We start from the raw sequence: 15,526 nt of genomic DNA on the forward strand, positions 1-15,526 counted from the left end.
AGGGGCGGGGAGAAGGGCTGAGACGGAGGTGGGGATGAGGGTCTGTGGGCCCTCTTTACCTAACTTTCCTATTCTACCTCCTAAAAAAATAATTTACCTTGCCAGTAGAAAAAGAATGTGTTTTGGAATATTATCACTTGGTAGCTACCTGTGGGATCTGAACAATTTTTTTTTTTTTTTACCTCTCTGAGCCTCAGGTTTTTCATCTGCAAAATGGAGTGAGGTAAAAATGCAGAATTCACAGGGTAATGAAAGTGCCTAGCACGCGTGCCTGGAGCAGAATTTGCTGTCTGAAAATGTTAGATTCTTTTTACTTACACTTCTCCCTATCTCCAAGCACCCTCCCTTTCCATCTCTCTTCTTGGATTTTCCAGGATCCCCCAGCCGGCCCCTGTCTCCCTTCCCCCATCTCTGCGGCCACAATCCCTGTCAGCCTCGGGTTATTCAGGGTATTTCCCGGTGGCGGGAGGCTCTCTACCCCCGCCCTTTCGCAGCGGGGCTGAGGCGCGCGCTTGCGCGGGGTCTGGGAAAGCGGCGCGTGCCAGGAGAGCGAGGCTGGGGAAGGGGGGAGGTGAGAGAGGGTGGAAGGAGAGGAGAGAACAGCAGAGAAGCAGGAACGGCACCTAAGGAGACAAGAAAGAAGGGCTGGGGGAGAGCGGGAAGAGAGAGGGGTGGGTAAGGGGGAGAGACAGCCATTCGTTGCAAAAACCCAGGAGGATAGCCCAAGCTGAAACTGGAGCCCTAGCCGGAGCCGGGCACTGGAAGACAGCCGCCGAGACCCGTCAGCCCTGCATGATGCATCTCCGGCTTTTCTGCATCCTACTCGCCGCGGTCTCAGGAGCCCGGGGCTGGGGCTACTGTGAGTGCAGGGCTCGCAGGCAGGCGGGGTTAGGCCCGGGAGTCCGAGGTCTGCAGGGCGGGTCCCGCACCGCATTGCGGCTGGGTGGTCGCGGGTCGCTTCTCGGCCGGCGCGCACTCGCGCGCTTTCATCCTTTGCAGCCTCTCCCCCGCGCTCCGCAATGCAGCTCCGAGGCTGGCGCGCGCGCCCGGGGCTGGGGCTGGGCTCCGAGCTGAAGATAGAGTCGGCCCGGGCGGGGACTTGGGGCTGGGATCCAAGCGGGAGCGAGTGCCGGGTTTGAGGGTTGGGAATAAGAGTGGTACCGGTGACTCGGGCTAGGGTTAAGGGGACTGGGGCTGGGCTTGGAGCTGGCCCAGGGACCAGCGTTTGGGGTTTGCGGCTAAGGCTGGGGCTGGATATGGGGGTTGGGATCCAGGCAGTATTTGGTGAGCCTATACGATGCTAAGTTTGGACATGGAACTGGTGGCGCTAGGACTGACTGGGGTTGGGGCTAGGCCTGCATTTGGGCTCCGTGCACGTTTGCGGGTGCTGCTGAATGGGACTGAGGCTAAGTCTGGGGATGGATTGATGTCTTGGGGTGACTCAGGTTCTGAAAGATGCTGAGGTATGGGATTGTGTTCTGGGGAGTACTGAACTCCAACTGGTCCTTGGGAAGGTCTGACCTAGGGGTTTCCCCGGGAGGAGAAGCCAGCTTCCCCTCAGTGTGCAGCTGTAGCTGCAGGCCAAGTTGAGCAGGTGGTTTAAGTTAGGGCTGGGTCTGCACTGGGGGGAGTGAAGATCGAGCGCCAGTTGCTCAGCGTTCTGGGCCTTTGGAAAGACTGGGAGGGGCCGCCCTGATAAACATGTCTGTTCCTGCAACCCAGATGGCTGCGATGAGGAGCTGGTCGGGCCCCTGTATGCACGCTCCCTGGGCGCCTCCTCCTACTATGGGCTCTTCACTGCGCCCCGCTTTGCCCGGCTGCACGGTGAGCACGGTGGTGCCCCATGGTGGGGTGAGGGACTCTGAAGGGCTAGAGGTAAAGGGGGAGCCAGTGGTGAAAGCCCTTGTCCCTTCTGTAGGAATAAGCGGATGGTCTCCCCGGGTTGGGGACCCAAATCCCTGGCTCCAGATCGACCTAATGAAGAAGCACCGGATTCGGGCTGTGGCCACGCAGGGCTCCTTTAACTCGTGGGACTGGGTCACACGTTACATGCTGCTCTACGGCGACCGAGTGGACAGCTGGACACCGTTCTATCAGCAAGGGCACAACGCGGTACTCCAGGCTCCCTGCACACACACTTGGGGAACCTTTTCAACTCCGTGACCTGGGCTGGGCTGGGCACATTTGGGGGGAGGGGGAGGAGGTGGTGGTGAGGGCACAGATGAGGAGCAGTGACTTTCGCTCCAGGGACTCAGTCCAGAAGGACCGTCTGCTTGCCGTGTGTTCAGGATACGCCCAATTGACAGGGTTTAACATACTTCAAGGTAAAATCTGGGAGAGCTTCTTGGAGGAGGCGACATCTGAGTTGACCTCTGAGGAAATACTGGGATGGTGGAGAAGACGCTCTAGGCTAGGGAAACTGTAAAGTCAGGAAGGCGGAGGAGATAAGGAGTGTCTGCCTTCCAAAGGTCGAGGTTAGCTGGATGCGACAGCTGCGGGCTGGGAGGCTATGGAAAAGCAAGCAGAGGGTGGGGACGTGGTCACCCCTCTCCCCTCGCCCTTAGACCTTCTTCGGTAACATGAACGAGTCGGCGGTAGTTCGCCACGACCTGCACTATCACTTCACCGCGCGCTACATCCGCATCGTGCCTTTGGCTTGGAACCCGCGCGGCAAGATCGGCCTGAGGCTTGGCCTCTACGGCTGCCCTTACAGTAAGGGTGCGGGGTCTTGGTGGGGCGGGGCGGGAGACAGAATCCCCTGGCCCCCGCTCCACCTACGGTCCTTCCCGCAGAGTCCGACGTGCTGTATTTCGATGGCGATGATGCCATCTCGTACCGCTTCCCGAGAGGGGTCAGCCGGAGTCTGTGGGACGTGTTCGCCTTCAGCTTCAAAACCGAAGAAAAGGACGGGCTCCTGTTGCACGCCGAGGGCGCCCAGGGCGACTACGTGACACTCGAGCTGCAGGGGGCGCACTTGCTGCTGCACATGAGCCTGGGTGAGCTCGCGGCCGCGGCGCGGAGCCCCAGGCTCTCCTCCCACGTCCCTTGTCGCACCTCCTCCGCGAAGCCGCGCCCCATTCCTTATCTTCCCCTTCCTTAACTGTTTGGACCCATCTGCCTTCTTCGTGTAAAATTTGGTGCTTGCGAAACTCTGGACTGGGAATTAGGACAAGCGGATTCCAGCACCTAGCACCTAGCAGCTGTGTGACCTTGGACAAGCACTTCCCCAGTCTGTTTCCTCATTATAAAAACATTGTGTATAGGTATACAGGTGCGCGCGCACACACACACACACACACACACACACACACACCTGAAGCGTTATTTTGTATCTCATTCGCTTTCCACAATATGCCCATGATAAGGTAGAACCAGCTATCGTACCCCGTTTTAGTGATAGGAAGACAGAGGCTCTGCTGCTGCTGCTGCTAAGTCGCTTCAGTCGTGTCCGACTCTGTCAGAGGGGTTAAATGACCAAGTCCGTACTTGCCAAGGGCCACCGATCCATCGCAGGCTGAGGGTGGTCCAGTCTCTATGTGCCCACCCTCCCTGGCCGTCCTGGGCCTTGAGCAGTTCCTCCTCTGTGTTGCAGGCTGTTGCTCCGCCTGGGGGTGTTGCTGGGCGATAGGGTCCAGGTTCCCAGTTTGACCCAGCCCTACCCCACCCTCAGGCAGCAGCCCCATCCAGCCAAGGCCGGGTCACACGACCGTGAGCGCTGGCGGCGTCCTCAATGACCAGCACTGGCATTACGTGCGTGTCGACCGATTTGGCCGTGAGGCAAATCTCACCCTAGACGGCTACGTGCAGCGCTTCGTGCTCAATGGCGACTTCGAGAGACTGAACCTGGACAACGAGGTGAGCAAAGAGGGGAGGAGCCACTTGGTTAAGTGAGATGCTGGGTGGGCCGGTGGGGGGCGGCACTTCTTTCAGAGGTAAGACTCTGCTTTCTGAGTATGCTAAAGAGTTGGCAAACTCCCAGAAAAGCTTGGGTTTTGTTGTTGTTGCTGGTGTTAGCATGCCGATTTCCGGGCTCCACCCCAGAGCTGCTGAGATGGAGTCTAGAAATCTGGATTTGGGGGATCAGGCAAGATGAGAAAATTGCCCTCTCCTGGCCCTGATATGCAGATAAAGAACCCCAGAGAGGTTCATCGACTTACCCAAGGGCATGCAGCCAATTTGTGGTGGGGTCAGGGCTAAAACCCAAGCCTCAGGAGGCCCAGCGAGCTTCCAGCTTCAATACCGATACTGGGGCAACGTGTGTCTCAGACCTCAGCCTGAGCGTGGGAAAGTGGACGGGCGGGAGCGCGAGAAAGGCGCGCACGCTGCCACTATAGGGAAGCTTACTCCTCACCCCGCCCGCAGATGTTCATCGGGGGACTGGTGGGCGCCGCGCAGAAGAACCTTGCCTATCGGCATAATTTCCGCGGCTGCATTGAAAACGTCATCTTCAACCGAGTCAACATCGCAGACTTGGCCGTGCGGCGCCATTCCCGGATCACCTTCGAGGCCAGTGGGCAGGGGGATCTGGGAGGACGGGGCATCAAAAGCCACCGGGAACAAGTGGGTGGAGCGGGGAGAGATCTTGAGAATCATCTAAAAGCCGAGGAGCCCTCTCCCTGGCCAGCTGCTCACGTTGGGGGCGGGGCATCACTGACACAGGAGGTGAAAAAGGCCAGCTCCCAACCCCGCTCCCGCCTAGTTAAAAGCTGCGGTCTGGTCTCACCATCTCCTCAGTTATAAATGAAGAGAATACGGTGTGGCGGCCCGGAGTGGCTCGGCCAGGGGTCACAAAGCGCAGAGTCTGAGGAGGGACTTGAGGGCTGTTTAGGTATTATGTGGTCCCCCCTACTCCAACTCAGGAGCTAATCAGGCGCTCCTGAGATGATCAGGAGATGATGTAGGTCCTGAGGGCTGACTTGGTGGCTGGAGACCTCTCCACACCTGGACGTGTTTCTGGGCGGGGTGAGGCTGGGGAGGTACACCCAGGGAACCTAGCTCCTCACAGAGGCCGGGGTGTGGCATCAGCTTCGGTGCTGATGCATCCTCACTTGGGTCCCCAGGGTAAGGTGGCCTTCCGTTGCCTGGACCCGGTTCCTCATCCCATCAATTTCGGAGGTCCTCACAACTTCGTGCAAGTGCCTGGCTTCCCCCGCCGCGGCCGCCTCGCGGTCTCTTTTCGCTTCCGCACCTGGGATCTCACTGGGCTGCTGCTCTTCTCCTCCCTGGGGGACGGGTTGGGCCACGTGGAGCTGATGCTTAGTGAAGGGCAGGTCAACGTGTCCGTGGTGCAGACCGGCAGAAAGAAGCTTCAGTTCGCTGCTGGTGAGCAGAGGGAGAGGAAGGGGAGGCAAAGGGAGGCCAGAGCAAGGCAGAGACCTAGGAGACTGTAGACCTGGACTGAGGCCTTTGCACACTCAGAGGGCTGAGGAAGGGAAGGGAGGGAGCCCTGCAGGAGGCCCCAGGATTTAGACAGCTGGGAGTTGGAGGGCGGGGCAGATCTGAGGGACTAAGGCTGAGAATCCTGGTACTCCATTTGGAGGGGCCCTGTAGGTATCATTCACTGATGACTTTTGACTCTGTGTCAGCCACTGGGGTTCCACATAGTGAAGAGAGACATTCGGGGATGTCACCTCTCACTGTGATAAGTGTAAAAGTGGGAAGCACAGAGGCTGCTGTTAGGACAGAGTAGGGTTGCTGCTTCTCCACTCAAGACACTCTTCCAGAGCATGGTGCCTCCCCCACCCACACTGTCCTCCTGTCCTGTCCAGGGTTCCGCCTGAATGATGGCTTTTGGCATGAGGTGAATTTTGTGGCCCAGGAAAACCATGCAGTCATCAGCATTGATGATGTCGAGGGGGCAGAGGTCAGGGTCTCATACCCACTGCTGATCCGTACAGGAACCTCATACTTCTTTGGAGGTAAGTGGAGGTCAACCTGGCTAGACCCCCGTCTCTGGGTGGGAAGGCCCCATCTAAGTCCACCCAGATAGGGCTACATGGAGAGTTTTGTAGCAGTAAATCTCTCTTGCCCCTCTGGGGCCTTGGGGACTGGAACATCACTGTCATTGTCTACTGGCCCCCTTCCTTGCTTCCTTTCTTCATGTCTGGCTCTCCCTTGGCATCTCCCTGGGGGAGGGTCGCTGGAGTCTCCCCTGGGGAGGGCCTCACAGGGGTGGTTGCTCCAGGTTGTCCCAAGCCAGCCAGTCGATCGGGCTGCCACTCCAACCAGACGGCGTTCCATGGCTGCATGGAGCTGCTCAAGGTGGATGGTCAACTGGTCAACCTGACTCTGGTGGAGGGCCGGCGGCTTGGATACTATGCTGAGGTCCTCTTTGACACATGTGGCATCACTGATAGGTATCCAGAAGCCCCTCTCCCTCCAAGAGGTGACCCCCTCCAAAGCCCTCTTCCACAGTCTCCCAGTGATGGGAATGGCATTTCTCAATGATCTCCCTTCTGGTCCCAGCTCCCGAGTCTCCCACTTGGGGAGGATTGCTTCTTGACCTCTCACTTCCCAGTTCTTCCCTTAAAGTGGCACATGCTCAGAATGGAAATGAAGCATCTGTTTTTGGTCCTAGAGGGTTTTCTTTGGGGGGAGGTGAGGATGGGATATAAGGCATTATTAATTCCTTTGGGGAAGAGGCAACAGTAGTACTTGAGCCCTGAGGCCTTCCTAATGCCCCACATTCAGGCTTCTACCTTGCTACTTATGTGGAGTATGTTAGGTGGGTTCTGGTGCTCTCAGGACCTGGGACTGGAGCTTGTAGGGGTCAGACCCTACTCTGCAGCTCCCCATAAGGCTCCTTCCCTGCGTGCTGACCCCCTCCCGTAGGTGCAGCCCTAACATGTGTGAGCATGACGGTCGCTGCTACCAGTCTTGGGATGACTTCATCTGCTACTGTGAACTGACAGGATACAAGGGGGAGACCTGCCACCAGCGTAAGCCAGCTGGAGTGTGGGGGAGAGTCAGGAAGTTTCTGGGGATCGTGAGGCAGCTAAAGATGGTGGGGCTGGCCCTTCTAGCCCCTAACCCCCTAACTACCTTTTCCCCAACTCACTACCCACCAGCTTTGTATAAGGAATCCTGTGAGGCTTATCGACTCAGTGGGAAAACTTCCGGAAACTTCACCATTGATCCTGATGGTAGTGGCCCCCTGAAGCCATTTGTGGTGTATTGTGATATCCGAGGTAAGTGGCTCTGATTGAGGGGTGATGGGCAGCGGACGATGAAGTGTGGGAGTGTGGGGGGGAACAGGAAGGATGGAAGGGTGGACCGGAGCCAGTAAGATTAAATGGTGGAGGGGTAACGGAGGACAGAGCGGGAAGGGAACATTCAGGAGTTTGTAATCTAGCCTTGCAGCTAGATCTCAGCTTTCTGGTCCATTCCACCTGTCTCAGAGCCGGTCTGTGATGTTGGAGACGTAGAGCTGGGCTGGAATGGAGCTTCTGGCCTCATTTATTGGCTCTGAATTGCAGCAGTGGTGCTGGAGGCAGGTAGAGAATGCTCCTCTCCAGCCACAGCTCTGCCTTGTCCCCTCCCCCAGAGAACCGGGCATGGACAGTTGTGCGCCATGACAGGCTGTGGACGACTCGGGTGACGGGTTCCAGCATGGAGCGGCCATTCCTCGGGGCTGTCCAGTACTGGAATGCATCCTGGGAGGAGGTCAGTGCCCTGGCCAATGCTTCCCAGCACTGTGAGCAGTGGATCGAGTTCTCCTGCTACAATTCCCGGCTGCTCAACACAGCAGGTTAGGGCTGGGGTGGGGAGGGCAGGGTGAAAGCTGGAGGAGAGACCCATGGGGTCTGGGAGAAGAGGACCAGAGGGCTCAGGAAGTGGCCTGGGCTGGTTGGAAGGGTGAGGGAGGAGCCCTGAGGCTAATGGAGGGTGGGGCCTGGAAGCTGCCTGTCCCTCGTCCCCAGGAGGCTACCCGTACAGCTTTTGGATTGGCCGAAACGAGGAGCAGCACTTCTACTGGGGTGGCTCGCAGCCTGGGATCCAGCGCTGTGCCTGTGGTCTGGACCGGAGCTGTGTGGACCCTGCCCTGCACTGTAACTGTGACGCCGACCAGCCCCAGTGGTAAGGGGGGCAGAGGGACAGGGCTTTCAGGATGCTGGGGGCTGCCAAGCAACAAGGGCTGAGCCACCGCATCCCCATCCCCACAGGAGAACCGACAAGGGCCTGCTGACCTTTGTGGACCATCTGCCTGTCACTCAGGTGGTGGTGGGGGACACAAACCGATCCAGTTCGGAGGCCCAGTTCTTTCTGAGGCCTCTGCGCTGCTACGGCGACCGTGAGTGGCAGAGCCTTTTTGTGTGCCCTTGCAGGCTCTCTAGTTCCAAAGCCCTGACCCACTGTGGGGGGGTGGGTGGGTGGGGAGGGTGTCTCCAGGACACCCTGCCAGACACCCTGGCTCTGGCTGTGACATGCCCACACCTGTTCCTGTGTACCTGCACCTTCCTCTCTTTCATGACATGCCTTAGTCTCTCCCTGGGTTCCCCCAGCTGTCCCCCTTTGCCCTGTGGCCTGCCTCCCGTCCTGCTGACAAGGCCTTCCTCCATTTGGTTCTGTAGGAAATTCCTGGAACACCATCTCCTTCCACACTGGGGCTGCACTACGCTTTCCCCCAATCCGGGCCAACCACAGCCTTGACGTCTCTTTCTACTTCAGGACTTCGGCTCCCTCGGGAGTCTTCCTAGAGAATATGGGGGGCCCTTACTGCCAGTGGCGACGGCCTTACGTGCGGGTGGAACTCAACAGTGAGCAGGCAGACACTGCGGGGAGGAAGATCCTTGGGGAGATGTGGGGTGGGTGGAGGCTGGGGTAAGTGGCAAGGCCAGATGCCCTTTTGAAAGGCAGCATAGGAAGGGCTTTAGATGGGCCTGGCTTCTAGACCCAGCACCATCTCGATAGCTGGCTTTGTGACCCTGAGCACCGACTTGGCCTGTCTGGACCTTTGGCCCCTGAGTTGTGAGTGAGGAAGCTGGACTCCGGTGGGTTGGCCTGGCGTGGGTGCGAGGTGCAGGGCTCCTATTTGATGAGCTATGCTTCTAACCTGAGAGGTGGGGCTGGGAAGCTGGCTCCAGGGATCTGGGAATGTGGGAGACCAGAGGTATGAGGTTTTAAGCACTTTATGGGTTTTGTCCCAGGCTGTAAACAGATTGGGCTTCCCAGGTGGTGGAAGCTAGTAAAGAATCCGCCTGCCAATGCAAGAGATATAAGAGACTGGGGTTCAATCCTCTGGGTCAGGAAGATCTACTGGAGAAGGAAATGGCAACCCACTCCAGTAATCTTGCCTGAAGAATCCCATGGACAGAGGAGCCTGGGGGGCTACAGTCCATGGGGTCGCAAAGTCGGACAGGACTGAAGCGACTTAGCATGCTCACACGTAGACAGATTGAAGGGACAGTCAGGGAGCTCCGAACAGCAGAGAAGAAGGGCTGTGTCGACCCCTGAGGGCCCTGGGGGCGCTGAGTTGTCTCCCCCACCCCCCACACTGTCCAGCGTCCCGGGACGTGGTCTTCGCCTTTGACGTGGGGAATGGGGATGAGAACCTGACGGTGCACTCAGACGACTTCGAGTTCAGCGACGACGAGTGGCACCTCGTCCGGGCGGAAATCAACGTGAAGCAGGCCCGGCTCCGCGTCGATCACCGGCCCTGGGTGCTACGGCCGATGCCCCTGCAGACCTACATCTGGCTGGAGTACGACCGGCCCCTGTATGTTGGTGAGCAGCAACCTGGAGGCAGGTCTGAAGCCTCTGTCACCATCCTACCCTCTTGAGGCCACTCTCCTTGTTTCCAGGAACCCCATCTCTTAGGTCGCAATCCCCTCAGCCTCACAGTGAGCCAAGGCCCACCCTTCCTCTCCAGTCCCTGGCATCTCTTCCATTCTTCTAGCCCTCCACTGCCTTTGCAACCCCAATACTTTCCCCTGTCTCTGCTCTACACCCATTTCTCCACCTGCCCACTTTCCCCCCAGGATCTGCAGAGCTTAAGAGGCGGCCTTTCGTGGGTTGCTTGAGGGCTATGCGTCTGAATGGAGTGACTCTGAACCTGGAGGGCCGTGCCAATGCCTCTGAGGGTACCTCACCCAACTGCACAGGCCACTGCGCCCACCCCCGGTTCCCCTGTTTCCATGGCGGCCGCTGTGTGGAGCGCTACAGCTACTACACCTGTGACTGTGACCTCACGGCTTTCGATGGGCCATACTGCAACCATGGTCAGTGCTGCTGGTTATGGGAGGAATGAGCCAGAGGGCATCATGGGATGTAGGGAGGTCAAGGAAGGAGGGAGGACGCAGTGTCAGCATTGGGGAAGACTGTGGTCATCCTGGGCTCTTGAGCTTTGAGCTGGGCTCTCAGGCAGCTGAAGCTGCTGGGTGATTCCAAAAGGAATAAAGCGGGACAAGGAAGGGATGGCACAGCTAGCTGGCATGACAAGAACAACAGCAACAAAACAAATAACTTCCCCATCTTCTCACTGTCACCAAGGGAACCCAGGTTGCCCCCCTTGCAAGCATATCCCCATCAGGCTGCACAATGCCCTCCTATGCCATTTCCTAGTTGACAATCGCTGCACGCCTAAAACATGTCTACAGCCTGGTTCTTGGTTAAGGCGAGCCTTGACATTCACCATAGCAAGATTCTGCACATACACCAAGAACACATCCTCCCCAAGGCTGGTCTAGGAGGATGCATGAGCAGGTAGGTCACTGGTGAGGTAGGAAGACACAGGGACTAAGGGACCCACAGAAGCCCTTTGGTCTTGGTTTAGAAGTGCGAGTAGTGGCAGGTGGGTTTGTGGTATCTTGATTCTAATTCTGACCCTCCACTTACTATGTATCCTCAGGCAAGTCGCGGCCCATTTCAGAGCCTTGCTTTCCCCATCTGTAAAGCGCAGGGGTTGGATCAGATGATCTTTTCCATTTCTTGTGATTTTAAGATTCCATTCCATGACATAGGGCCTCCAGGGGACCTAAAAGTGAATGGAGTTGGGTTGTGGTGTAGCAGAAACAGGGGACACATGCCAGACAGTGTGCGTGGATGACATACATAGCGTCTGGAGGTGGGGACGGGCCCTGACTTCACTACTTCTGCCTCAGACATTGGCGGTTTCTTTGAGCCTGGCACCTGGATGCGCTATAACCTCCAGTCGGCGCTGCGCTCCGCAGCCCAGGAGTTCTCCCACATGCTGAGCCGGCCAGTGCCGGGCTACGAGCCTGGTTACATCCCCGGCTATGACACTCCTGGCTACGTGCCCGGCTACCATGGCCCTGGGTACCGTCTGCCTGATTACCCGCGGCCAGGCCGGCCGGTGCCAGGCTACCGCGGACCTGTCTACAACGTCACTGGAGAAGAGGTGTCCTTCAGCTTCAGCACCCAGTCTGCCCCCGCCGTCCTCCTCTACGTCAGCTCCTTTGTGCGTGACTACATGGCCGTGCTCATCAAGGAAGACGGTGAGCTCCCCGCAGCTCTCGCCCTCCACTCCAGCGTCCTGTGGGTGCCCTCCATTCTCATGACTATTGACCAGTACAAGGACTCAAGTGCTCTTCCAAGGTGGCGGCTTCGGGGGACTTCCCTGGTGCTTCCAAATGCAGGGGCCACAGGTTCCATCCCTGGTCAGGGAACGAAGATCCCATAGGCAGCATGGCGAAGCCAAAAAGAAAAAAAAGATGGGGACTCTGGGAGCTGAGGGGAGACCCCCCTCTTCCTTCTTCCCACCCCACAGGGACCTTGCAGCTGCGCTACCAGCTGGGCACCAGCCCCTATGTGTACCAGCTCACCACCCGCCCTGTGACAGACGGCCAGCCCCACAGTGTCAACATCACCCGGGTCTACCGCAACCTCTTCATCCAGGTGTGTGCCGGGGGTTCAGATCATAACCTCATCATCAAGGCTGTGGCAGTGGGAAATGGCAGATGTTTAGCATGTGTAGAGCACATTCCAATGTACAGAGAATGTTCACATGTAGTATCATGGGACCTCACAATCGCCCTGTGAGGCAGTTCAGGTAGGCAGCTCTTCTTATCTTCATTTGACTAGTCACGAAAGGGGCTCTGACAGTAAAGCGGTTTTTCCAAACCACCGTTAAGCTGCAAAGACAGGGCTCAAAACCAGTTTGTGAGGTTTTTAATACCAAATCCTGTGTCTGGGCCCAGGACTTGCCCACGTGGGACTGAGTTAGGACCCACCACCAGTCGGGAGAGGAGAGTCCCAGCCTGGTCTGGGCTATGTCTGCTGCTGATCTGCTGGTTCTCCCTCTCATCTCCTTTCCCCTCTCAATTCAGGTGGACTACTTCTCCCTGACGGAACAGAAGTTCTCACTGTTGGTGGACAGCCAGCTAGACTCACCCAAGGCCTTGTATTTGGGGCGCGTTATGGGTAAGCGGGGGTTGAGATGGCATTTGGGGTCAGGCGCTGCGGACTCCTCTGGAGTCCAGAGGAGGGTGAAGGATGGGGAGTGGCAGTGAAGGTGCTGCTAGAGAAGTGGGAACCTAGGGGTGGTGAGAGGGACCAGGGCTGTTGGGGGGTCCAAGTCTCTTTCTTTCTGGGCTGCCTCTCCCTCAGAGACTGGAGTGATTGACCCAGAGATCCAGCGCTACAACACACCGGGTTTCTCGGGCTGCCTGTCTGGTGTCCGATTCAACAACGTGGCTCCTCTCAAGACCCACTTCCGAACGCCTCGACCCATGACCGCGGAGCTGGCTGAGGCCCTTCGTGTCCAGGGAGAGCTGTCTGAGTCTAACTGCGGAGCCATGCCACGTCTTGTCTCAGAGGTGCCCCCTGAGCTGGACCCCTGGTATCTTCCCCCAGGTACATCCCCAGGGACACAGAAGAGGAAGGGAAAAGAGGGACAATGGGGAAAGGAAATAACTCTTAATCTGCAGGAGGCTCCTCCTAACCGGTGCGTTCTTTTTTCAGACTTCCCGTACTACCATGATGACGGATGGGTTGCTATACTTTTGGGCTGTGAGTGGCACCGTCCCTACCCTGACCTCTCATTCTACCCTCTGGCTATCAGCCTTCCCTCCCTGTCCCCGTATCCTCGGGCCTGAGGGGTAGTGAAGGCACTCAGTATATGGTGGTGCCAAGAACCATGACACAGGCTATGCTGAAGGTAGTTGATAATCAGCTTGGAGATTTTTAAATATTGGCATATCCTATAGATTTTAACAGAAATGAAATATTAACACTGAGCCAAAGTTTTTACAGTGATGTGCCTATCACTGCCTAACTCAATATATCACTTCCCTGTAATGGTAGTCCATTGCTGGTCACGTCTCTGACTTTATGACTTTGTGGATCAGATAATGTTCACTTCATGATGAGCAGCTTAAGTCATATGCTCCTCTGTTGGGTCATGGCCACACATTCCCACCAAAGTCAGGGGTTTAATATCTAAAAGGTCCCAGAATTAGGCAGGAACTGTGTCTTAAAGGGAGCTTTACTGCACTATAAAAGAATACATTTTATGGTATGTTAACTATATCTCAATAAAGCCATTATAAAAAAAAATAATTGGGGCTAAAGCTAAGGGATGAGGAAACGGGTAGAGTAACATCCAGAAAGATGAGAAATTGGCGTAAGTACCAAGGATTTTGAAAGAGAGTATTAGAAATAGGATAGAATTCTATTATTAGAAAGAGAAATTTATTAAACATTACATATACCATATAAGAAACAGAAATTCTAATATTAGAAACAGAATAGAAGCCAGGACTTTAGACCAACCAGACACATCAAGAATAGCTTGATGTGGTTGTACAGCTGATGCTGTCGGACACATATGCTTTAGGCCAAAAGGATACGTGTGTGTCTGTGTATAGGTGAAACCCCAAAGATCGGCCCTGAATTGCTCCTTTTTTCTCTTTCAGTTTTGGTGGCCTTCTTGCTGCTGGGACTGGTGGGAATGTTGGTGCTCTTCTATCTACAGAATCATCGCTATAAGGGCTCCTACCACACCAACGAGCCCAAGGTCACACATGATTACCATGCTGGCAGCAAGCCTCCTCTGCCTACTTCAGGCCCGGCCCCGGCCCCAGCCTCAGCCCCGACCCCGACACCAGCTTCCACCCAAGTTCCAGCCCCAGCTCCAGCTCCAGCTCCAGCCCCGGCCCCAGCCCCTGGCCCCCGGGACCAAAACCTACCCCAGATTCTGGAGGAGTCCAGATCTGAATGAATCAGGAGAGGGGCTTCAAGGACCAAGCCCGTCTCCTCCAAATTCCCCAATCCCGCCTCCACCCCATCCTTGCAGGGACATGTGGCTCCTCTTAGCTGGCTCTGCTCATCTAGAGGATTTCCCTCCTGCCAAGTCTGGTGGGCAGAGCTACAGATGGGACCAAAGGGAGTGGCTGAGCCTCACTGCCTACAACCAATGCCCTGCCCATCCCCACTTCCCCAGGCTCCTGGTTGTTTGCCTGCCCCAAAGAAGCCTCGTGGGGTTGGCCCAGGCCTTTCCTGCCACCCGTCCCAGCTACGGCCAGGGATTAACACCACAGTGCAGGGGAGATTAACCGCCTCCCTTCAAATATTCAATCTCAGCAGGGACAGATGTGTGGGATTGCAGGGGCGCACAGGGCATGGGGGGAGGCTGCTCAATCATACCCCTCAGCCTCCCCACTCCCCTGCAGAACATCTTCCACCTGCTTCCCCTCAGTTGGGGGTTAGGGAGGGCTTCATTGCTGCCCCCTCCACACCCCCTTTTGTTTTTTAGAGACCGAGAGGCCTCACTTTAGCACCTTAGTACCTCCGCTGCTTTACACGCTTTAGCCAAAGCCATAAAAACACTTGCAATGTAGAGAGAATAATGCAGACACACTGACTAGCCAGCCCTCTACTCTTCCTCCCTCCTCCAAGATATGCAATAGCGTTGGTGCCTGTCCAAAGGCTTGGCCCCCCTCTCCAGTGCATGAGGAGCCCTCTTTCCTCCGCTCAGAGATGCTGCTTCATTTGTCCAGGAGGTCATATTCTTTATATATATTTTTTGTTGCAAAGTCTCTCTCTAGAGAAACTATATATATCACTCTAATTTTTTTAAATTATCAGTTTATATATAAAAGACAAAATCAATTGACTGTCCTGTCCTGTGCCCAGTGCGCTTCTCCTGTGTTGAGAAGCCCAGTGTGCTTCTTCTGTGTTGGAAGTCTCATGAGGTCTGCTGGTCACTCACCCAAGCCTGATCCAGCCTCCACTCTGAAGCTGTGCTCTCAGTCTCGGAGCTGTTCTAATAAAGCAGAGTGACAGAGCTCCAGTCTGTGTGTGGTAGTTGGTGGCATGGCTAGCGGATAAGCGGGATGACTTTCAGGGAACTAATCTGACAGCTCCAGAATCTTTAATGGGGAGCACTCAGAATCCCGGCATCACCTGCTGGAAGGCTGCTTGGTTCTTGCCAACCCCCTGCCCCAGATCTCCCCGAACCCTGGTCTCCGTGGACAAGTGGAGATCAGAATACTCAAGCTTCAGCCTGTGCTGCCCCTGAACTGCCACTCCTGGATCCTTCCAGGGTTCATCCCTGGACCCCAAAGCACAC

The 15,526-nt window shown here is 56.3% G+C and overlaps 1 protein-coding gene across 1 annotated transcript; it reads left to right on the forward strand.

Annotated features, from left to right (window-relative positions):
* Positions 1-248: 248 nt before the first annotated feature.
* Positions 249-14,176, forward strand: CNTNAP1 (contactin associated protein 1). Its single transcript, XM_052658224.1, has 25 exons — positions 249-298; positions 714-859; positions 1,723-1,824; positions 1,919-2,112; positions 2,565-2,712; positions 2,793-2,996; positions 3,671-3,855; positions 4,363-4,506; positions 5,061-5,322; positions 5,769-5,918; positions 6,185-6,356; positions 6,832-6,938; positions 7,068-7,187; positions 7,544-7,747; positions 7,920-8,076; positions 8,163-8,290; positions 8,571-8,756; positions 9,502-9,723; positions 9,978-10,217; positions 11,100-11,453; positions 11,726-11,853; positions 12,285-12,378; positions 12,565-12,810; positions 12,919-12,966; positions 13,872-14,176. The coding sequence occupies exons 1-25, from the start codon at positions 249-251 to the stop codon at positions 14,174-14,176; spliced, it is 4,296 nt and encodes a 1,431-aa protein (XP_052514184.1).
* The last annotated feature ends 1,350 nt before the right edge of the window (positions 14,177-15,526 follow it).

The sequence above is a fragment of the Budorcas taxicolor genome, chromosome 19 (genome assembly GCF_023091745.1).
Source record: "Budorcas taxicolor isolate Tak-1 chromosome 19, Takin1.1, whole genome shotgun sequence".
NCBI lineage: Eukaryota > Metazoa > Chordata > Mammalia > Artiodactyla > Bovidae > Budorcas > Budorcas taxicolor.

Coding starts and splice junctions, on each gene's coding strand:
- CNTNAP1 (XM_052658224.1), top strand. CDS start 249: ATGAAAGTGCCTAGCACGCGTGCCTGGAGCAGAATTTGCTGTCTGAAA. Junction 4,507..5,060: donor ATTCCCGGATCACCTTCGAG/GCCAGTGGGCAG, acceptor TTGGGTCCCCAG/GGTAAGGTGGCCTTCCGTTG. Junction 5,323..5,768: donor GAAGCTTCAGTTCGCTGCTG/GTGAGCAGAGGG, acceptor TGTCCTGTCCAG/GGTTCCGCCTGAATGATGGC.